Genomic DNA, 22,789 nt, shown 5'->3' with positions numbered 1-22,789 from the left:
GTGCTCCAGCCCCTCAATCATCCTCGTTGCCCTTCTCTGTACTTTTTTCTATCTCTTCAATATCCTTTTTGAGATGTGGCGACCAGAACTGAACACAGTACTCCAAGTGCGGTCGCACCACGGCTTTATATAAGGGCATGACAATCCTTGCAGTTTTATTATCAACTCCTTTCCTAATTATCCCCAGCATAGAGTTTGCCTTTTTCACAGCTGCCATGCATTGAGTTGACATTCCCATGGAACTATCAACTAAGGCGTAAATCCCTTTCCTGGTCTGTGACTGATAGCACTGACCCCTGTAGCATGTATGTGAAGTTTGGATTTTTTGCCCCTATGTGCATCACTTTACATTTTGCTACATTGAACTGCATTTGCCATTTCTGAGCCCACTCACCTAATTTATCAAGGTCCGCTTGGAGCTCTTCGCAATCCTTTGTGGTTCTCACCATCCTACATAATTTGGTATCATCTGCAAACTTGGCCACCACGCTACCCACCCCTACTTCCAGGTCATTTATGAATAGGTTAAAGAGCACTGGTCCCAATACAGATCCTTGGGGGACACCACTCCCTACATCTCTCCATTGTGAGAACTTCCCATTTATACCCACCCTTTGTTTCCTGTTCCTCAACCAGTTTTTTAATCCATAGGAGGACTTCCCCTCTTATTCCTTCATTGCTGAGTTTTCTCAACAGTCTCTGGTGAGGAACTTTGTCAAAAGCCTTTTGGAAATCCAAGTAGACAATGTCCACTGGTTCCCCCTTATCCACATGCCTGTTTACACCCTCAAAGAACTCTAGTAAGTTTGTAAGACAGGATTTGCCTCTGCAAAAGCCATGCTGACTCTTCCTCAGCAGGTCTTGCTTTTCTACATGTTTAATAATTTTATCTTTAATGATAGAAGTCACCTTTGACCAGTTTGAGTCCTGTTAAGCAGTAGGAGGCTAGTTGATCTCATGCTGTATGTGTGAGTCCACCTTCTGCCCTTCCATATGGAGCATTTGCAATACTTTATGAGTAGGTTGCTTTGGGTTTTCTGGGTTGTGTGGCCGTGTTTCAGTAGTATTTTCTCCTGATGTTTCATGCCAGCCACAGATGCAAACGGAACGTCAGGAAAAAATACTCCTGGAACATGACCATACAATCCGGAAAACCCACAACATCCTAGTGATTCCGGCTGTGAGAGCCTTCGACAATACTTTATGAGTTGAGTGCTTGCAGGAGAAAATGGCCTTTTTGCTATACACTTTGCAGTCTCATATAGGATGCACAATATGAAGCCCCCTGTATTGATCACCTTTTTCAGAAAGTATAGCTAAACCTTTCTGTCCATAGCTGAATTTTATAGTGCTTTTTTCCTTTCCTTAAAAGGACCAGTTGCTGGCCCCATGCTTGCTCCAGAGAGGTGAAAAGTCATTGTCCCAACCTCAGTTTCTGCCAGACACTTATAGAAATGGGTTCTTACCTTTTTCCTCCAGTGAGAAGTTCTCCCCTTGCTCTTCTGGCCACTATTTCAATAAAGTAAGTTCAAGAGATTGCCATGTCAAAAACAGCAATTCAGGATGGGTTTCTGGACCTTATCTTGGAGCTGTAGTTGCCCTGGTTTGAGAGTTAAGAAATCACTTAATTTCTTTTTGATTAAATTGCCTTGCTACCTTGTTTTTCATATGGATTCAGTGCTTTGGATCTAGAGCTGGCTTATCAGATATGTCTGAGGCTGTGGCTCAGTGGTCAAGAATTTGCCTGGCATGCAAGAAGTCTGAGGTTCAGTTGTCAGAATCTCTAGTTAAAAGGATCAGGTGATTCAAAAAACTTCTTTTGGACAACCTTCAGATCTGTGTATGTAATATTGACGTTGATGAATCAGTGGTCTGGTTCATATTGCGCAGCTTCATGTCTAAAGAGTGACCTGTAGGTGAGTGAATGTGAATGACAGTGTTGGGGAATTTGAAAGTGGAACTGGCAAAATCCTAGGCATTCTTTTTGCTGACATCTATCAATCTGAGAGAATCACCCATAGAAAAATATGTTTTTTAAAAACCAGATAAAAGATTTAAGCATGCTGTAGAAATGTGTTAAATGAGAACAGATCCTTCAACTTCCATAGACTCAAAAAGCCCTGGAGATCAGTTATGATACTACTTTGATGTTATATTGCAAAATGCATAATAGGTAAGTTGATGTGAGAAATAATTAGCGTTTTTGGTAACTTCCATTGGCAGTGGAGTTGAAGGGGATAGACCAGGGGTAGGGAACCTGCGGCTCGAGAGCCGCATGCGGCTCTTCTGCCCTTGCACTGTGGCTCTACGAGCCGAGCCGCTGGCCCCATCCTTGCCCGCCCTGCAGGCAGCAGGGCAGGCGCACCAACTGTCCACGGTCGGCTGGGCCGCGCTGCGCTGCAGGCTTTCCCTCTCGCCCACCCCATTGGAGCAGGGCGGGTGCTTTCCAGGCGGCCGGTGAGGCCGAGCCGCCGGCTTCATCCTTGCCCGTCCTGCAGGTAGCAGGGCGGGTGCATCCATGCGCTTCTCAAAATGAGCAGAGTAAAAGGTAAAAAAAAAACCCTATATATATAGTGTTATCTTTATTTTAAATGTCAAAAATTATTTGCGGCTCCAAGTGTTTCCTTTTCCCGTGGAAAATGGGTCCAAATGGCTCTTTGAGTGTTAAAGGTTCCCTACCCTTGGGATAGACGCTTGGCTGTTTTGGTATTCAGTTCTTAAGGCACTTCATACCAAAACACATCATTGTATGGATAGGGATAAGACCTGAAGAATAAAAACAGCATTTGTTGCATTTTTATCCTGCCCTTCTTCCAAGGAGATTAGGGCAGTTTGCATGGTTCTTCTGTTATTCATTCCTCATGACAAGCTTGTGAATTAAGGTAGTCTGAGTATGTGTGTAGCTGGCCCAAAGTCACCCAGTGAACTTCAGGATTAAATTGGGATTAGAATCCAGGTTTCCCTAGTCCCATTCTGGCACTGTACTGTACTATTTTGACTCTCATTAAAAGTAGAAAGATTATAAAGAACATATGCATTAATCAAATGTCCGGGGAAATGGTTGTGGCCTGGTACCTGAAACTTAACTCGGCAGGTGCCAGGCAAACAGCTGTGAGAGAGGATTGCTGCAATCAAGGCATCACTACAGAGAAGGCCCTATGAGGTTGCTGTTTGCCAAAGTGTATGCTGATCTTAGCCAATATGGGGAGTAGACTGACCTTCAGTTACTCTGATCCCAGGCTGTTTAACTCCTTGAAATGTGCCCAGAAACAATTTAGCAGTCCCGCTTTAGGACTGTCACAGTCTGCTGTCTGTAACCTTTTTTGAACCAGCTGTAGAGGTAATAACATTGCTAGAAATAAAGTTATATTTTAAGAGCTGCCTAATGAGATACAGACCCATCAGTTGGCATCAAAAAGGCAGGTGATATTATAATTATATCCCTTTCTTAACTGGGCATGTTGGAGCTTATTTTTGACCCTTCCCGCTCAAGGCACATATTGTTACCTCTGTTTCAGTTTTGGGACAGTATGTCTTTGTTGGGAATAAACTTGCATTTTAAAGCAAGAGATATGAAACAAGCTTTCATATTGCTATGCAGCTGGAGATTGCATTATGGTTTGAGGTTTTAGACTGTCTGCCTGTACAATCTCTTGTGGGTATATTGGCCTTGGTTAGATTGGGGTGCAGGATTTTGCTTAGGTTTTGTGCAGCTTTTCCATCCTTGCTGACATTTTTTTGTTGAAAAGGACACCTTTAAGGCACCCTACCTTAAAGACTACCGTAACAGTATTAGGATGTTGTGGGTTTTCCCGGTTGTGTGGCTGTGTCCCAGTGAGATACAGACCCATCTAACTGTGTCCAGTGGTATTTTCTCCTGAAGTTTTACCTTAATCTGTGGCTGGCATCTTCAGAGGGTCCTCTGATTTTCCAACCTGGCCATCAGAGTCATCATTCTAGGCCAAGGCGCTGTCGTTTCCTGCTGGCTTGGCGCTGGTCTCACTCTCAGATGTCTCCTTGGGGGAAGCGTCATCCAACTGCAGGGTTGCGCTCCAGCCTTTTCTTTCCCGGGACGGTTTTGCGTGGGAAAACACAATAGTGGGGTTGATTCCAGTCCAGTTGGCTTCTTCGGGCACGCCGGAGTCAGGTGGTCACTCTCTCTCCAAAAGAGAGAGTTTATGCTTATGCTTAGAAAAAAGAGAGACACAAACTCATGCGACTTAGCCACTCAAACACCGTCTCTTCCCGTTCTCTTGAGACTCGACCGGGGTTACCTTTCTTGGGCACTGGCTTTGGAGCTGTTGACAGAACATCAGCATGGCTTTAGCAAAGAAAGTCTTGGGGAATTATTTGAACAGTCTAGCAAGCAGTCTTTCTCCTGCAGAGTTTCAGGTGAAATTGACATTCCCTCTTAAACTTGATTAGTACTGGCTATTACTTCTCCTCTTGGAACTCTGTCTCCATGGGGCAGCATTAAACGGAGAGAGGAACAGCTATGTGATTAAGGTGGGGTTAAACACTACTGCTGAGCATAAACATACTTCTTACCCAGACTGATGGTGGATCTCATGGAGCTTTTCTGCTGGCTGAAGGTCTTCTGTCAACAGAGTGCTACTTATTCTCCTCCTGTTTTTCTACTGCAGTCCAAAATGGATTTTAGTGCTATTTTGGTCCCGTAGTTTGAATGCAGTTATTTGGGAGAAACATTCTTTGGATTCTACAAAATTACTATCTGGCCAAGAATCATCGATACTAAAGAACAAGTCTAGTTTGTTGGTATCCTTTGGTACAGTTTCTTGTGATAAGGTTTTTTATATATATATAAGAGCAGTGTTTGAAGTGTATTACCTGGCTACATTTTAAGAACGAACAAAGGACATAATGCCAATCTGATCAGGAGTCTTGTATCAATTTGCCGATCTTAAAACATTCTGTGTACAATTTAACACTTTCCTGGCTGCTGGGGCAAGAAGTGGATCTTCTACCAGCCTATATTGGCTCTCTTCTGATGTTTGCCCCAGGCAAGCATGTTGATAGCCTTTATGTATAATGTTTATATCATGAATTTCTAGCTGAAAAGCTTTTGAGCTGAAACACTACCCAAAACATACGAATATTTTAAAAAGAACAATAAATTCTTCATCATTAATTCAGCAGCACTGAGATGAAAACAGTTGTTTTTAAGTTCTAATGACTTTGAAAAAGGGTTGGTCTTATTTTAAGTACGATCCTTAATCCTACTTTATCATGAGAGCTCCTTTATCATCTCTGTTGGTACTGTTATCGATATGATATTGCTATACTTATACTAAGTGTTTTGAAAAAAGATTCTGGTCAAAACAGATGACAGAAAGGCCACCTCAGAAGCACAGTCGCACAAAGCTTCTTTTGAACTCACAAATTCTCCTTTCACATCAGGAGGAATTTGGATTTATACCCCGCTTTTCTCTCCTGTACAAACTCCTTTCCTTTACTTTTCCCACCACAGACACCTTGTGAGATAGGTGGGGCTGAAAGAGTTCCGGAAAACTAACTAATCCAAGATCACCCAGCTGGAATGTAGGAGTGGGGAAAGAAATCTGGTTCACCAGATAACAGTCCGCTGCTCATGTGGAGGAGTGGGGAATCAAACCTGGTTTTCTAGATTAGAGTCTACCTGCTGTTAACTACTACACTATTCTGACTAAGAGTTAGATGCCATCTTACTATAACACAGCTGAATATTCTGGTAAATCTGCCTTGGCTTTCTAAATCAGGCTTTCTAAATCAGGACCCAGGATATCTGAATGTCTCTGCATCAGCATCACTTTTTGCTTGCTTCAGAACAGCAGAGTTCAAATCATGTGTTGAACAGCAGAGTTCAAATCATGTGTTGAACAGCAGAGTTCAAATCATGTCCAAAACCTGTCCATGGGCTAGATTTCATTTTAGGTCTCTAAAGTAGTTTATGTTCTTCATATAGAAGAGGATGGTAACAATTTACATTGGTTGCCTTTGCTCCCAATGCAACCTGTTACCCACTTAAGCTAGCCAAGGAATTGCACCGAGGAGAGCTGTTCAAATATATGTTGGGAGAAACATAAACCTCTCTTGGTAGTCTGCTTGACAAAGAAATCACCAACTGTGGCAGTCACCATGAAGTCCGGGCAGTTCATGATGGAAGCTTTCCAATTGCAAATAGGGGGGTGGGGGGGTAAAGAAGAGAAGTATATCTTGAGAACATTTTTAAGAAGTCTTTGATGAGACAACTTGCGTTAACCACCCCTGTAAGTTGAAAGGATACGCTAGAAATATTATTGGTTGTAATATGGAGCAGCTTGTCTTGAGTAAAAGGAGTATACCGGTACATTTCAAAGTGAAGGGGCCTTTTAGGGAGAGCACACAAAACCCCTCACTGCTCCTTTGTATATGTAGGCAATTTGCCATTCTGTCTTAGCTGTGTAGGAAGGAGGAGCATGCGATTTACATTTATGCAAATCTTGTATTTGGAACCCCCCACACAAGCCCTTCAGTAGCAGCTGCTAAGGCATACCAAGGCAGGGGGAAAAAATGCAGAGGCTGTGAAAATGCCATCTTCTGACCACTTGCCTGGGGCTTTGTTTGAAAAAAACAACAACACAGCAAACACTTGGAAGGCTTATTTTGTGCTGATGGATTGACTGCACTCATCTGATTGCAAAATAGGTCTACTTTTTATGACTTATTCTTTTCCTTATGTGAATTATTTTAAAGGTGGGGAGTAATTGTGTGGAATATATTTCCCGGCTGCCACACCCAGCCGGCAGCCCTGACTATTTTGCACTGTAAAGCACAGCCATGGGCAATTTTAACTTTTCTTAAAAGTTTGTCTTACTGCATACTAAACGGGCATTTGATTTGCATCAACTTTGTGGTGTTTGCATTTTTAAGATGTAATTGGGATGGGTTTCATAACGCTTTACAGAAATCATCGCTTTTAAGGGGAGGAAATATTTGTACAAATGATGATATTTTATAGAATCAATCCCCCCCAAGTGTGGTGGAAGGAATAAAATGTAGTAATTTATATAATATTTTAAGGATATTGTTGTTATTGGGTAAGATGGCGATGATCAAGATAAAACTGACAAAATTAAAGTTACATCAAGATCATATTTCACTGCTGTCCCTTTGTCATATAGTGCAAACTTTCCTTCCCTTGTCATGTACAAGAACTACCGTGTTTCTCCTAAAATAAGACAGTGTCTTATATTAATTTTTGCTCCCAAAGATGCGCTATGTCTTATTTTCAGGGGATGTCTTATTTTTCCACTCCACAGCTGCATGCTCTGGTGTTCTGTTCGACGGGCATGCTTCCAAACAAAAACTTTGCTACATCTTACTTTCGGGGGGTGTTTTATATTTAGCACTTCAGCAAAACCTCTGCTACGTCTTATTCTCAAGGGATGTCTTATTTTTGGAGAAACAGGGTATACACTATAGAAGAAGCCAAATGATATGCAGTCCTCTCTTGATGCTAACTGTTCCTCCATATACTGTATAACAGTTCCAGGTATGCTGCATAAAGGGAATGCGCTGGTGACCGATTCTGTGAGAAAGCGATAGCTTATTTATTGCAGTTACTGGTGCCACTACTATATGGTGTCATTCTGGCAGGTTGTGTGTTCCTTTGGCTATTAGACAGGAAGGGATGGGTGAGTTCTGCAGCAGGCCTATTGTCCAGAGGAGAGCACTAAGACTGTTTACATGCTAATGTGCTGTAAGCTTGCTTTTTTGTACTAGAACTTGGCCCAGTCTTTGGCATGAAGTCTGACCAGCAATATGTTAGGGCCTGCTGTACAAATTAAACTTCTACTCCTTTGTGGTTAGGGGTATCATACAGTAGGTTGTAAATGGATTGGGGGGAGACAGATGGACTAGCGGTCTCTGTTTTAATGGTCTCCATTGTAATATTAAACGTTTTTGGTAGTTTTAGTAAGTAGAAAGGCATCAGCGGAGGTGGATCAGATTTTAAAACTTCCGTTCAGTGAAACTTTACTCAGTGGTGGTAGCATCTTCTACATGGCAAGAGTGCAGTTTGCTGAGGGCACACCTGTGCAAACTGATAAGAGAACTTCACACTACAAGTAGGAACGGAAATCTGGGAAGGAGAAGAATGAGCGGTATCAAAACCATCTTTCACTAACTTGGAACCTAGTGACAACCTGTAGCAGGAAATGGTATATTTAATCATATGATCATCATCATATATGTAATGGCTGGCTACACGGTGATCTGCAGATAAATTAAATCTCCAGGTCAAGGCCAGAGAGTGGAAGGGTTTGCAGAAAAATCTAAAAGCCTTGGATTTTTTACAAAGAGGAGATAACTTCCGTTTGATGGAGGATTTTGTTTCTCTGATCTTAGTTTATATTATCAGGCATGCTTGTTAATTGGTACTAATTATTGGGATGGTTCCTTGCAGTTAGACTATCCATCTTGGATTCTTTTGGAGGCCTCTTGTCTGACGCCCTCTTTAAGTGGAGTGCCTTAGGGTCTGTTTATGCCAGAGTAGATCCCATTTCTCTGGCTGGTTTTTGCAGCTAGAGAACAATGTTGCATAATGTCACAATGATATCACTTTGATCCATTTTAATTTGCTAAATTAACATTATGGCCAAGCCAGACCTAAAAATGGGGTGGGGCGGGGGAAGAAATTTTTTCTATAGATGGCTTGGACCAATAAGGGGATTTTTACATTGGACCAGGTGACAAACTGTGATTATGAGCTTTTGTGATTTTCTCAGTAGAGGTCTAGATGTGACTTTTCAACTTACGTTGAATGGAAGCGTTTAAAGTTGCAACATCTGTTGGTATCTAAAAATGACCCTATAGCATTAAATTTCTCAGAGCCCACTTTGTACCTGGAAACGCTAATTGAATCAGTGCAGAAAATGAAACTTACAATATTTGTCGATAATTATTTGATGTCATTTTTCACAGTCTCAGGAATGAGTGGAATAAGGAGCTAGAGAGCCCTATTTTTGTCAAAGCAATGGGATATAGCCTTAAAATTTATATTCTTTCCTCATGGATCTTAAGTTGCAATTTATTCAGCAAAAAAAAAATGTTTAGGATATATTGGACACCTGTGGAACTCTGTAGCAAAAGATTGAATAAGTGTCATTGCTGGCATTGTAACTCACAGAATGTATCCCTTAAACATATAATATGGTGGTGTCCAGTTATTTGGTTTTGCTGGGAAGAAGTTATTACTCATTAATTTTGTATTACTATGTTCATGGATTTTTGAGGATGTATATGTTAAACTATCTGCCTGTTGCTTGAAGTCTAACCAGTGGTCAATGAAAATTGACCCTTTATGTCGTCACTACAGCCAAAGGCTGGTATTACAAAGATAAATGTCCACCTCCAGTGAATCAGTGCAGCGAGAATCTTATAACTGTATCAGTATTTGAATGCATGGCATATAGATGAAAATTGCATATGGACTTATTTTTAGATATTTGGAAAGCTTACGTGCAGATCTGCCACCACTTCTTTCTTTCTTTCTTTCTTTCTTTCTTTCTTTCTTTCTTTCTTTCTTTCTTTCTTTCTTTCTTTCTTTCTTTCTTTCTTTCTTTCTTTCTTTCTTCCTTCCTTCCTTCCTTCCTTCCTTCCTTCCTTCCTTCCTTCCTTCCTTCCTTCCTTCCTTCCTTCCTTCCTTCCTTCCTTCCTTCCTTCCTTCCTTCCTTCCTTCCTTCCTTCCTTCCTTCCTTCCTTTCTTTCTTTCTTTCTTTCTTTCTTTCTTTCTTTCTTTCTTTCTTTCTTTCTTTCTTTCTTTCTTTCTTTCTTTCTTTCTTTCTTGCCTTTTAAAAATTCTATTTAGTTGTGGGATTTTAAATCCCAATATAGCTGTCACCACCACTGCAATGACTGGGAGCCAGCCTGCAGTTTAAAGCTAAACCCAGTCAGCTGAGGCCAGCAGCAAACAGGCTGTATTGTTCTGAACTGCATGTGGAGATCGAGGTGGGGTGCTGGCCCTGATGGCAGGCTGTGCCTGGCTGTAGGGGGAGGCCTGCAGCACCCAGGGTGCACCCTAGGTGCTGTTTTAGTAAGCTACTCCCCTGCACCCACAGACTTGAAACAAGTGGGGACCCCTGATACATTCCATAAAATGGATGCATGTCTCTGTCCTAAAGCAGCAAGTATTACTTTTACTCAAGGGTTTTTTTTACAGCAAAATAGAACCAATTGCAAATGGATCTCAGTTAACTACCAGATAAAATAGAAAATATGCAAAGACGTTTAGTCCTTAAAGCAGATCTTTCATACACTCACTGTGTCTATCCTTGGCCGAAAAGGAAATTTGATTAGATTTTGAGAGCCATGTGCTGTTGCTTTGGAGCTAAATATTAAAATTTAAAATACAGGAAAGCAGACTGGTATGTGACATGTTTGGGTTTTATTAGAATTTGTTAAAGTGTGCTTCCTTTGTTTTGCCTTCTAGGTTACCTAGGGTGAAACAAAATCATAGGCTTGGAATTTCTGGAAAACCTCTCTATCAAGATTCAAGGAAGAAAAATGCTCTGAAATAATTCTAAGGTACGTTCCTCAGTTTTGAGTGTTATTTGAGAAGCAGTTCTCATTTTAGACTCAGTTTGCTTTAAGTCATTTTAACCTTTTTTAAATGATTATCAAAATGGTTTGGAAGGTATTACTCAGAGATAGATACATTCATTTAGAAACCTATTTCCTTTTTTGAGCCCAGGGTAATTGTCTGTCTGTTCATTCTTATTTTTAAGGTTAGTGGAAGGATCATTTTACTGACTTGATAAAGATAATCTTTTAAAATATTGTTCTGTACATCATTTTGGTTTTAGGACAAAGATTCTATCTGTCTTGCAGAGTGACTGAAAGCTTTGTAATTTAGTAATCTTGATATGTCTTGATGTGAATGCTCTTATTTACCATGATGTCTTAATGAACCCTGTGTAAGTCACAGTTTGTAAGTTAAAGTTTGATCAGACTTTGGTTTTTTAGAGTGTCTGAACACAAACTGAACACGAAAGAATATATAAACTGCCAGATAAACTGTGCCTTACTGAGTGCTTAGTGGGGATTCTGAACCCTTGTTTGTACCGGCTCACTGTGCTTTGATGCGATGAGTGAATGTGAAAATCCAGATTTATTCTGTAGTCCATGCATGTTCAACTTCCTAACATATTTTGCCTCTCCGGCAGCTTTTGGCTTTCTCAGGGCACTCCTTTCCATCCCCTGCCCCACCGCCACCACATGGTGACTTGCCAAGCAGGACTGTATTTCACAAGATTCATCATCTTCCAATGGGATTTTTTTTTAAGAGTGGGACAAAAATTTCACGTTATTTGTTCAGTTTTATTTGTGTGTGTGTGTGTGTGTTGCCATCTAGTCACAGCTGACTTATGGTGCCCCCATAGGATTTTTAAGGCAAGAGATCTTCAGAGGTGGTTTGCCATTGCCTGTTTTTGCACCCTGACCCTGGTATTCCTTGGAGGTCTCCCATCCAGACTCCAACCAGGGCTGACCCTGCTTAGCTTCTGAGTTTTGTTTAGCTGATTGGATTTATATCTCACCCTTTCCTATCCAAGGATGGGCTCAGGAAATCTTAGTGTAATATAATATAAATACAAAAATATACCTTTCCATATAACTAAAGGCCATCAAATACTCAGCAGTTAAGTGATCCCTGATGCCTTGTTACATAGAATCATAGAGTTGAAAGAGACCCCAAGGGCCATAAAGTCCAACCCAGTACAATGCAGGAACACACAATCAAAGCAGTCTAATAAAACATTCCTGGCTGAATAACCAAGGAGGAGGGACGTGCACAGTAGCATGAACCAATCCAATGCAGCAATCCCATAAAGTAAAGTAAAGTTTCCCCTTCAGTCGTGTCCGACCGTGGGGTACCACTGCAAGCAGTGATTTTATAGGCAAGCCGTTTTTGTGGGGTAGTTTGCCATTGCTTTCCCCAGCTATTCTTTACCCCCCAGCTATGTGCTAGGTACTCATTTACCGACCAAGGAATGGATGGGTGGCTGAGTTGACCATGAGCCAGCTACCAGGATATCTGACTCACAGAGGGCTCGAACTCCTGACCGTGTGAGTGGCAGTGCAAGCACTTAACCACTATGCCACGCGGCTCCTAGCAATCCCATACTAATTGATAAAAACATATAATAGGAAAGGGTAGGGAGGGCAGCATTGATGGTTATGTTTGCTGCCTCAACCATAGACCTGGTGCAACATCTCCATCTTACAGGCCCTGTGGAACTGAGCTAGGTCCCACAGGGCTGGGTCTCAGTTGGCAGGGAGTCCCACCATACTGAATCTGAGAGTATAGACAAAAGAAATTGCCTCCTATAAAACTGCAACAGTGTTGAAAGGTGTTCACAGCTTGCTGTTCACAGTTTGCCTATCCTACTGCCATACCTTTCTACCCAGACCTTTCATACCTTTGTGTCGCAGGAGTGATGAAGCAGATGTGAAAGGGACCTGCCTGGGAGCATGTATTTATTCCGCAATTTCCTTTGACTTCTGATTATAAGCTAGGTTCGGAAAAGTGGGGAAACGACAAAAGACAAGGAGAGAGTGGAAAGGTTTTTTACACATTCTTTTGTTCTAGAGTACTATTTAGGAAATGCAGTAAAATAGCTGAACAGGAAGGGGAAGATGTCTGACCATTGGCAAGGGAGTGGTAATAGCTATAAACGGTCCATTTCATTTGAATAAAAAACATTCGGAATTCCGTGAACCAGCTAGACGGAAGGGGTGGGAGGCGGATGACCCTGCTTTTGCTATACTCTCTCACCACCTGAAAATGTTTGTCTCCTTTAAATCGGCCACTGTCCCACCACTTCCAAGGAGTCCATCCGCAGTGTTATCCCTCCCTCTGGCTTTTGGAAGTGCTTCACAGGGCAATCCAGAATAGAGTTTCTCCAGTCTGAGCCCACTGAAATCAGTGGACTTAGACTGGAGTAACTCTGTCCTAAATTTCACTGTTAGTCCGCGAGAGTGAAGTATCATGGTGCAGGATGCGCCATCAATTGCCTTCTTTAGTTAAAGTGACTGCAGTAGCAGCTTGAAAGGAGATTGTCTACAGTTTCAGCACGATCCCTTCCAAGCTCTTTGACATGCATTTTCCCCATGGACTGTGCAGTGAAGAATAATTGTGGGGGTAAAGAGTTGGCACTGGGGAAATGCTTCTCTTTGAAAGAACTTTGTATTCCTCAAAAGGGTACCTTCTGCATAATTAGTGTTGTTTAATTATTGTATATATAATTTTATAATATCATATCCACTTTTGTGTTTTGACTTCTTGAGTAAGAATGGAAAAGGTGTGTGTGTGTGTGTAGTCAGATTCCCCATTCAGACAATAAATCACTTGATTGGTTCAAGGCTTTTATTGAAGACACATCAGGAACATAGAAAGAGAGTTCTGGCGAAAACCGCGCCAAACTCTTGATAATTTGAGTGTAAGATCCCCACCCCCACATGAGAAGCAGATAGTTTGCATTGTCTGGCCTGGAGTCTCTTCCCAGCCGCAGAACTCCCAAGGCCACAGCTAGAAGGGATAAAACTGCACCTGCAAAAGCAGTCCCCCCCCCCCCCCACGGCACTATCATTACTTATATCCATTCTTACTCAAGAAGTCAAAGCACAAAAGTAGATATATATTTTAAATTTTCTAATGTTAAAATTCCATTTTTGTGAGGAGAAAAATCTTCATTCTTCCTATTTTAAGCTTGTGGCTCTAAGGATTCGTTGTTCTCTGTAATCACTAACTAATTAGTTTCCTTAAAAATTGAGGGGTCAGCACAGTCATATGATGTGTCCTTATCACTCCCGTGTTTACATTGACTATGTACCTTTGCCTTTACATACTATGGCCAGAGCTCTTTTCAAAGAATGGAACTTTCCCGTCTTCCCCCACTTAATGTAGCAAACTGTCCCATTTAAATTATGCACCTGAGCTTCGTGGGGCCTCCAGGAGCAGTGCTGGACACATTGTGGGGATTTGCAGCGGGGGAGGGGGGAGGGCTGCTAGGAGAAGTGATCTGCTATCAGCAAACCAATGTTTCATATAGCCTGTTGTAAATGAGTATCTTTAACAAAGTTTTCTTTATTTTTGCAGGAGTTCAGCGGAGATGTGATTAACTTACAAGCAGATATAATGGTGTCAAAATGCAGTTCAGAGAACATACACACAGAGGTCGCAGAAATTAATACAGTAAGTCTGTGGTTCTTAATGGGGCCCATAATGCATATCTTTATTCATCAGCACTCAACACAAGGGACGGAGGGAGAGGAAACTGTGCCTAAGCCACGACCTCCCCCACACACTCCCCCGCCCCGCCCGTGCCTCACCCACGCCCCTGGGAGAGGGACCTGGGGGTGATTTTCCACCCCCACGTGACAACAATGGCACACGCCTGGGGTTCGCCCCCTCCATCCCGTTGCAGCTTCACCCACTGCTTAACACTGGCCGTTTCCGCATGGGCCAAAAACGGCGGCCTGGGGGCGGTAATAAGCGCCGCCTCTACGACGCCGCCCGTTCGCACAGGCGGTGGGCGCTTTGCTGAAAGCAGCAGCAGCGCCGAGCTGGCCTGCCCTTCCCCTCCCCTCAGGGCGGCGTCAGGCCGCCCTAAAAAACAACCCTTTAGTTGGGTTGTTTTGAGGAACAGCACGCTCTTCCCGCGCAGTGCGCTTAACAGCTACCTCCCGGGGAAGACGCTGTGTTCCCTTCCCTTTCCCACTCCACCTTTAAGAGTCCCGTTGGCCGGCCCTACTGGCCTCCGAAGCTTCCCTCCCTCACTGTCCTCCGACCCCTGGAGGCCTGGAGGGCAGGCTGTGGGCGAGAGGCTTCCGAGGCGCCAGCAGGTCAACGACGGGGACAAGGTGAGCGGGAAATGAGAGAGGCAGAGGCGGCGTTTCCATCGCGGAGCCGCCTGTCGTCCGCCGGCCTCTCCTGAGGCCGCCCGCACGCTTGCGTGCAAACAGCCTCCGCCCCCACGCCGGCAGAATTCTTGCCGGCGTGGGGGCGCCTGGGGGCCGTGCGGAAATGGCCACTGCTATTTCTTTAAAACCAATACTTTAAAGAGAATTTTGGATCACATTCTGGGTCAAAGAATTTTCTTTTCTTGTGACTAAAAACATGATATTCTCTTGTGACTAAAAATTGGATGAGTTTTTTTAGTGCATCCATCTACTGGATTTATACCCTTACTAGAATGGCTAAGATTTGCCAGTTATACACAAAGAATATTGTTTTAAAAAGCTTTATTGTGTGACCTGAGCACTATAATTTTGCATCTTTACGTACCATAATGTGCTTATTAAAAAGATCATAACATTTTGTAGTGATATTCCATAATTTAAAAATCAAGTGCATTTTCAAATACATTTCTGCCTAAAATAATAAGACTTTTTCCACCGTAAGGAGTTTCAAGGCAACTTACAATCGTATTCCCCGCAACAGGCAACTTGTGAAGAAGGAGGGGCTGAGAGAGTTCTGAAAGAATTGTGACTGCGCATGTTTCCCAAGACATAGCACACTGTCCAATATTTTTTGTAACCCTTCCAAATTTCTCTGCTTGATCCCTTTTATCCCCAAATAAATACAAAATCAGTTTATTCTGCATGTCTCTAGTCTGATATATTTTTGAAGCTGGCAAGGTAGGCTCTTATTTCCCTCTTCCTCGCCAGCAGATAGGATCAGATGGTTTCACCTGGGGACAATGCATATTTTCAAGTTCCTTCATCAACTGAGCTGGGAAATAAAATTTCAGAATTTTGTGTTTTCTATTTCTTTTTCTTCATTACTGGTTGTCCGGACTGAGTAACGGCCCCAGCCCCGGACTGCTTGAGGCCTAACCAGCCTCCACCACCCACCTACCTTCCGACCGCCCTGACTCACCAGGGATGGGGCCTGGGAAGACTTGGGTGCGGGGCCGGGTGCAGGGGACAAGCCCTGGGGGTGGTGACAGCCCGGGGCGAGCGGCAATGGAGCCGGATGCCGCTGGACACCAGGGGGGCCAGGACGGGCCAGGGAGCTGTGGCGACAGCCTTCAGCTGGCACAGACTCCCAACGGAGCAACAGCCAAGGGTCTCTGCCCCTGCGTGGATGATGCGGCTGCCCTTAAGAGTCAGGGGATGGGCCAGGGTGGGCGCGGGATAAGACCCAGCTGGCTTGGCTGAGACAGGGGCAGGGGGAGGGGAAAAAGAGATATAAGGAAGAGGAAGATGAGGGGGGAGGTGGAAAGGAAACCAAAGGAGGGAAGAGGGGGAGGGACTGGAGGAGAGGGAGGACAGAGGAGGGAGAGGAGAGTGAAGATGGAGAAGAAGAGGAAGAGGGGAGACAGGAGGAGAGGAGAGAGTGGCTGAAAGAAGCCAGTGTAGCACGGCCAAAACGAGCAGGGCAACCCCCACCCCAGGAGAACAAAGGGCCAGGCTAGGCATAGTGGCTTGCGGAAGAGGAGGTGAGGAGTGGCCTGGTGGTAGGGACAGTTAGGGACCCTGCTATCCTGTGGCTTCAGCGTTTGGTAAAATTAAGCCAGCTCCCGGGCACCAGGGCTGACGACATGGTTAGGTGGGACGGACCTGGGGCCCCCACGGGACCCCGGTGAGGTGGAGCGCCGACACTGGTGATGCTGTTTTGATCTTCTAAAATCCTTAGGGACATCAGGACTTTAGAATACGTTTCAGATTGCTTAATGTTGCACTTAGGAGAGTTTTCCAAATTTGCAATTCTGTGTTATTAATAATGGGTTCGTTGAATAATGGATGGATCAAAATGGATATGTTGCTGGAAAAAGAATTATATCTCATTAACCCTAATGGTCGTGAATAGTATTGTGATGGGTCAGTTTCATAACGCAACTTGCTCTCAAAACGTGGTTATTTTGGAGATGGGGTCTGCTTGATCCCATGGTCCCTTTTCCTGTTTTTTTCCTCAACCATGAATTTTCCCCACTGGACTTAATTGTAGCGAAAGATCACGCTGCTCATTTGGGAAGGAGGAAGTTGGGGGAGGAGAGCTTGTGACCTCACACCCCTAACCAGTTTAAATATTTTTGATTCGCTCTACAGCTGTGAATGACCAACTTTTCAGTTTGTATATTATGCTAATTCTCTTTCCCCTTTCTTACAGTAAGCTGTGCTGGAACAAAAATGCAATGACAGAAACACTGGATGAATGAATGAATGAAAAGCCCTGCTTTGCAGTCCCTCAGCATGGCTGGACTACAGCTCATGACCCCTGCTTCCTCGTCAATGGGTCCTTTTTTTGGACTGCCGTGGCAACAAGAAGCAATTCATGATAACATATACACGCCAAGAAAATATCAGGTACTAGAGACAGTCCTAATTATGACACCAACAAATCAAAATTAATCCTAGCTGTTTATGGGAGACTGGCCACGGGATTAGCCTGCATATTTTAACCATGCATTTCTTTTGGAATATCTCTTGTCATGCCCTTATATCAAGCAGTGGTGCGACCGCACTTGGAGTACTGTGTTCAGTTCTGGTCACCACATCTCAAAAAGGATATCGAAGAGATAGAAAAAGTGCAGAGAAGGACAACGAGGATGATTGAAGGATTGGAGCACCTTCCTTATGAGGAGAGGCTGCAGTGTTTGGGACTCTTTAGTTTGGAGAGGAGACGTCTGAGGGGGGATATGATTGAAGTCTATAAAATTATGCATGGGGTAGAAAATGTTGACAGAGAAATTTTTCTTCTCTTTCTCACAGTACTAAAACCAGGGGTCAAACATTGAAAATGCTGGGTGGAAGAATTAGGATTAATAAAAGGAAACATTTCTTCACGCAACACGTGACTGGTGTTTGGAATATGTTGCCACAGGAGGTGGTGATGGCCACTAACCTGGATAGCCTTAAAAAGAGTTTGGATAGATTTATGGAGGAGAAGTCAATCTTTGGCTACCAATCTTGATCCTCCTTGATCTGAGATTGCAAATGCCTTAGCAGACCAGGTGCTCAGGAGCAACAGCAGCAGAAGGCCATTGCTTTCACATCCTGCATGTGAGCTCCCAAAAGCATCTGGTGGACCACTACAAGTAGCAGCGTGCTGGACTAGATGGACTCTGGTCTGATCCAGCAGTTCTTATGTTCTCTTCTAATTCCAGAGGCATTTATCACCAGCTGCTGCTGAAGTTAACCAAGTTGGTTTAGATTAGTAAAAATCTTACCAGAGCTGTGATGATTATTAACATTGCAAATATATCAGAAGGTTTTGACTGTCGTGCTCATAATCATAATGCTTGACCCCGTAGAGTGGTACTCCAAGCAAATACATTCAGTGGTTTGGGCAGATGAGAATGTAATTTAGGAAAACTGAAATTGCACAGTTTCTACATCCACAAACCTCTGATTAATAACTCTTGTAGGGATGATTGTGGCAGAGCAATTGCTGCTTCAAAACATAGATCTTGTGAGCTAATGAATGCAAAAAAGTTGTTTTGGAATAGTTTTTCTGGGGCCAGATATCCTGCTTGCTAAGTCGTCCCTTAGAAACTTCATGATAATCCACTGTAATAGTAGAACTGCATCAATGCTCAGAGAAATTATTCCAGTAAGTTGCTTTATGAGTTGATTGTGTTTCAAAACAAAAGAAGGCACTTTTGGGGGACCTTATTGGCCCAAGTGACATCTGTGGCTTTGACAGCATTTTATTGATTAATTTAAAGACTCTCTAGGTACATTTTTTAGGGTTTTTTTTAAAAAATAACCATTAGTTTTAACATACATTATTTGCCAATACAGGTTGAACTGCTGGAAGCAGCTCTGGATCATAACACAATAGTCTGTTTAAACACTGGCTCAGGGAAGACTTTTATTGCAGTACTACTCATTAAAGAACTGTCCTATCAGATCAGGGGAGACTTCAACAAAAATGGAAAGAGAACAGTATTTTTGGTCAACTCTGGTAAGCAAGTTACATAACCTTTTGTAAGGGGCATAACAAGTGCATGTCTCAGAAAATGTTCAGTTCTTTTTTAAAAGTTAGGGGAAATATTACCTTTCCCCGGAAAATTATAACTAAAGAGAAGAGAGAGTCCCCCGTGAAGATGACTTCAAGTTATGTATGGGGCTGTATCGTTTTTAAATTTAAGGGAAGCAAATGGTTGCCATTTGCCGTTATACCTGCTTAATGATGTACAAACTCAAGAAGCCAATCAAAACTGAAAAATTGCGTTATTGTTTTAGTTAAGATTATTATGTTCAGTATGTCAACCTGACAATACAAAAGTTGTTTTATTGCTGAAACTCCGTCTCTTCTTTAAAGCAAATCAAGTTGCTCAGCAAGTGTCAACTGTTAGAACTCATTCCGATCTCAAGGTGGGAGAGTATTCGAATTGGGAAATTACTGAATTGTGGTCAAAAGAGAAATGGAACCAAGAATTTGCTAAATACCAAGTAAGAAAAAACATGTCTCTTCATTATTGTTACCATAAATGTCTGTAAAAATAAACCAGTGCCAAAGTTGCTCTGACTTCCAGGAAATTGGTAATTCTGCAAATCCAGAAAAACACGTGGAACAACCAGTGTGCGCAAAAGAGCTTTTTATTTTGCTACGCATAGCAGCTTTCCTGTACTTAATGGTGCAGTAAGGCTAATGTATCCCCAACATTACGTCACATGCTGCTTCTAATTTCCCCGACTGTTTGATTGAAAATTAGCTGTTGTCAAGTTACACAGTTTTATTGCTCCTAAAGTAGTCTTTTCCCTGGGTTCCAGAACTAAAATCACTATGAAATATGTCTCCACCCCCAACCCCCGGTGGAATTGTTCAGTTACTTTGTTCTGTTTGCTGTTACCTTTTGCTAATTAGTAGTTCACGCTTCTTCAAGATCTTTTTTACTGGAGTGCATTTTTCTGGAGAAGGTTGAGAGTTGCTTGGTTAAGCTATTGATTTGTTCTGCAACTGAAAAACCTTGAAGCAACCATAACAGTCCCATTGAAATCTTGTTGCTTACTGCGGTGGAAATCCTGAGCGATATTGATCATTCATTGACGCATCAACAATGACGAATGAAACCTTGAGAAGGCACAGCAGTGATGTTTTTAGAAACAGCTCACGAGGTGTATTCTTTCAAAATTCTCCCCAGCAGCATGTTTGCTGCATTCTTCAGTACTTTTTCCTTGTGATTTAGATAATTATTTGATTTACTTTCACTTAGAGTTATAGGTGGCCACTAACCTAGGTAGCTTTAAAAGGGGCTTGGGCAGATTTATGGAGGAGAAGTCTATCTATGGCTACCAATCTTGATCCTCTTTGATCTGAGATTGCAAATGCCTTAGCAGACCAGGTGCTTGGGAGCAGCAGCAGCAGCAGCAGCAGCAGCAGGCCATTGCTTTCACATCCTGCATGTGAGCTCCCAAAGGCATCTGGTGGGCCACTGCGAGTAGCAGAGTGCTGGACTAGATGGACTCTGGTCTGATCCAGCAGGCTCTTATGTTCTTATATTTGTTTTAATTCACTTGTTTAGTGTTTGGGCAGGTCAACTCTGTAAACTGAATTGCTACGTCTTCCCTCAGATTCCTCAAAATTGTAATTTGATGAAGGTACTGAAAATTCTTAGTAGTTACTGGAAAGGAGTTACTGGAAAATCTCTGTACTGGGTAGAATAGACACTTCCTCTGTCAGTTCATTGTCAGAGATGTACAGCACATTAGACCAGGGGTAGGGAACCTGCGGCTCTCCAGATGTTCAGGAACTACAATTCCCATCAGCCCCTACCAGCATGGCCAATTGGCCATGCTGACAGAGGCTGATGGGAATTGTAGTTCCTGAACATCTGGAGAGCCGCAGGTTCCCTACCCCTGACATAGACCTTTTTATTTTTAATGAATTATTTTGTATGGATCAGAAAATGTTAAGCTACTACTTTGTACCCTCAGACATTTTCCCAATCTTATAAAATGTCTGGCTTCCATAACCATCACTGTTTAGACAGGTTTGTATGACAATAGGCTGTTTTGGAGGATATTGATTCATAGGGTCACCATCAGTCAAAAATGGCTCAACAGCACTTAACACAGCACTTAATTACTGTGCATTCCAGTGGCAAAAAAAGTACCATTTGTACAGTACAGTGTGAAAACCAGGCTCAAGGAATGCTGCATTATGGCAGCTTTGTGGTGTGTTACAGGAACAGATTGCTTGTGAAAAGCACTACAGAAATCAAAGCTGAGCAGAGAAGGGTTATGTCTGGGGATAGCATCAGATGCAGTCCTTCCCACATTAACTGAAGTGCAGCCCCAGCTTTGTTCTTCACCGTTGGATGCATTTCTGACTGCAACATTGCTGCCAAAACTGAGACATTTACTACGAAGTGCACTGTACATTCAAATTGGCAATACCTGGATGGGGGCAAGATAGCATGAAAATTTACGTGTGACTAAAAACAACCCCAGTATACATGGGAGGCAGTGGCTGGTGATTGGCAGGAGGCAAGGGGCAGGGACATGGAAGGCTACATTACTTCTTTCTGGGGGAAACTCAGAGATAATGTCACTCTTCTCTGGGAATCTCCAAAAACTCCACCTCCTTGGCTGGTAGGATCAGGGAATGCAAAATGGATGAAGTAACTTTTACTAGCCATTATTTGAAAAGTGGGCGGGTTAGGGAGCTAAGCAAACACTGCTGTTATTCTAATGACATCAGTTCGGCCCTTAGATTAGGGGAAATTGATGTAAGATTCTAATTTTATTAGAGGGGCCTATTGGCATATTGAGGTGTAATGTTCAAGGGAGATATCTTATATCATGAATTTGCATATGGGAGGGAAAATTAGACTTATTATTAATGCTGTTTTGCCATACAAATAACCTTTCTAAATGCTTCTGTTCATATTTCAGGTTCTGGTGATGACCTGTCATGTAGCTTTGAATGTTTTAAAAAATGAACATTTATCCCTGTCAAACATTAATCTTCTTATTTTTGATGAGTGCCATCTTGCAATCCAGAATCACCCTTACCGAGAAATTATGAAGGTAGGTTGTGTGACCCATCTGTGTCTCCTTTTTTTACTTTTGACATAAAAATCATAACATGTCAAAGTGAATGACTTGGATAATATGTAATAACACTCCAGTTACCCTGACATTTGTTGTTTCCATTCCGTTTGGGGGGGGGGGGTTGGCCCACAATGGTGGGCCTGCATATCCTCGAGCCCCCTTCTTCCCTTGTCACTGAGAGAAAAGGCAACACGCTAAAAGTCACTGCAGGGAGCCAGAACTGGACAGCAGGCTTTTATTATTATTTATTAATTTTATATACCGCCCACCCCTGGAGGGTTCTGGGTGGTGTACAACATAAAATGATATGATATAACAGGAAGAGCACAATTGTAATTAGACAATTGTAATCTCAAATATAAATATAAATATGGTTCTATAACATTAAAACAACTAAACCCATTTAAAATACAGCATACAATATACAGCGTCCCAACAGTTAAAAAAACCCCTTTCTTACACTATTGCCGTGCTCTCCCAGGCTAGTGCTAAAATTGTAGTTCGCTCATCTGGCGCAATGTTCACTTCTCTGAATTTCCTCCGAGGAAAGAGAGTCAGTCTTCCTTCTACTAAGGATTTGGTGTAAGATGGGAAATCTGCTCTGAGGGAAAACAAACACTGTTGGAACCAATGCCAAAAAAGGAATAGAGCCTGCACAAACATGAGTGGGCGGTGGTGGCATTAGTGGCTGGGAAACTCTTTTTATGATGAGTGCACGAAGCTTCTTGTAGAGAAGCACTTATGTCTG

At 42.7% G+C, this 22,789-nt stretch overlaps 1 protein-coding gene across 1 annotated transcript in view; it reads left to right on the top strand.

The window, feature by feature from the left end:
• DICER1 (dicer 1, ribonuclease III) overlaps nt 1-22,789 on the top strand; it is a 59,638-nt gene that overhangs the window by 2,498 nt on the left and 34,351 nt on the right. Inside the window, exons 2-7 of the mRNA XM_048485297.1 lie at nt 10,469-10,563; nt 14,135-14,230; nt 17,150-17,346; nt 18,784-18,946; nt 19,307-19,437; nt 21,883-22,017. Coding sequence (XP_048341254.1) covers nt 17,203-17,346; nt 18,784-18,946; nt 19,307-19,437; nt 21,883-22,017 — 573 coding nt within the window. The 5' untranslated portion in view covers nt 10,469-10,563; nt 14,135-14,230; nt 17,150-17,202. The remainder of the gene's footprint in view (nt 1-10,468; nt 10,564-14,134; nt 14,231-17,149; nt 17,347-18,783; nt 18,947-19,306; nt 19,438-21,882; nt 22,018-22,789) is intronic.

Source organism: Sphaerodactylus townsendi, linkage group LG02 (genome assembly GCF_021028975.2).
Source record: "Sphaerodactylus townsendi isolate TG3544 linkage group LG02, MPM_Stown_v2.3, whole genome shotgun sequence".
Lineage (NCBI taxonomy): Eukaryota > Metazoa > Chordata > Lepidosauria > Squamata > Sphaerodactylidae > Sphaerodactylus > Sphaerodactylus townsendi.
The sequence above is the reverse complement of the archived record's forward strand: the minus strand, read 5'-3'. Positions and strand labels throughout refer to the sequence as shown.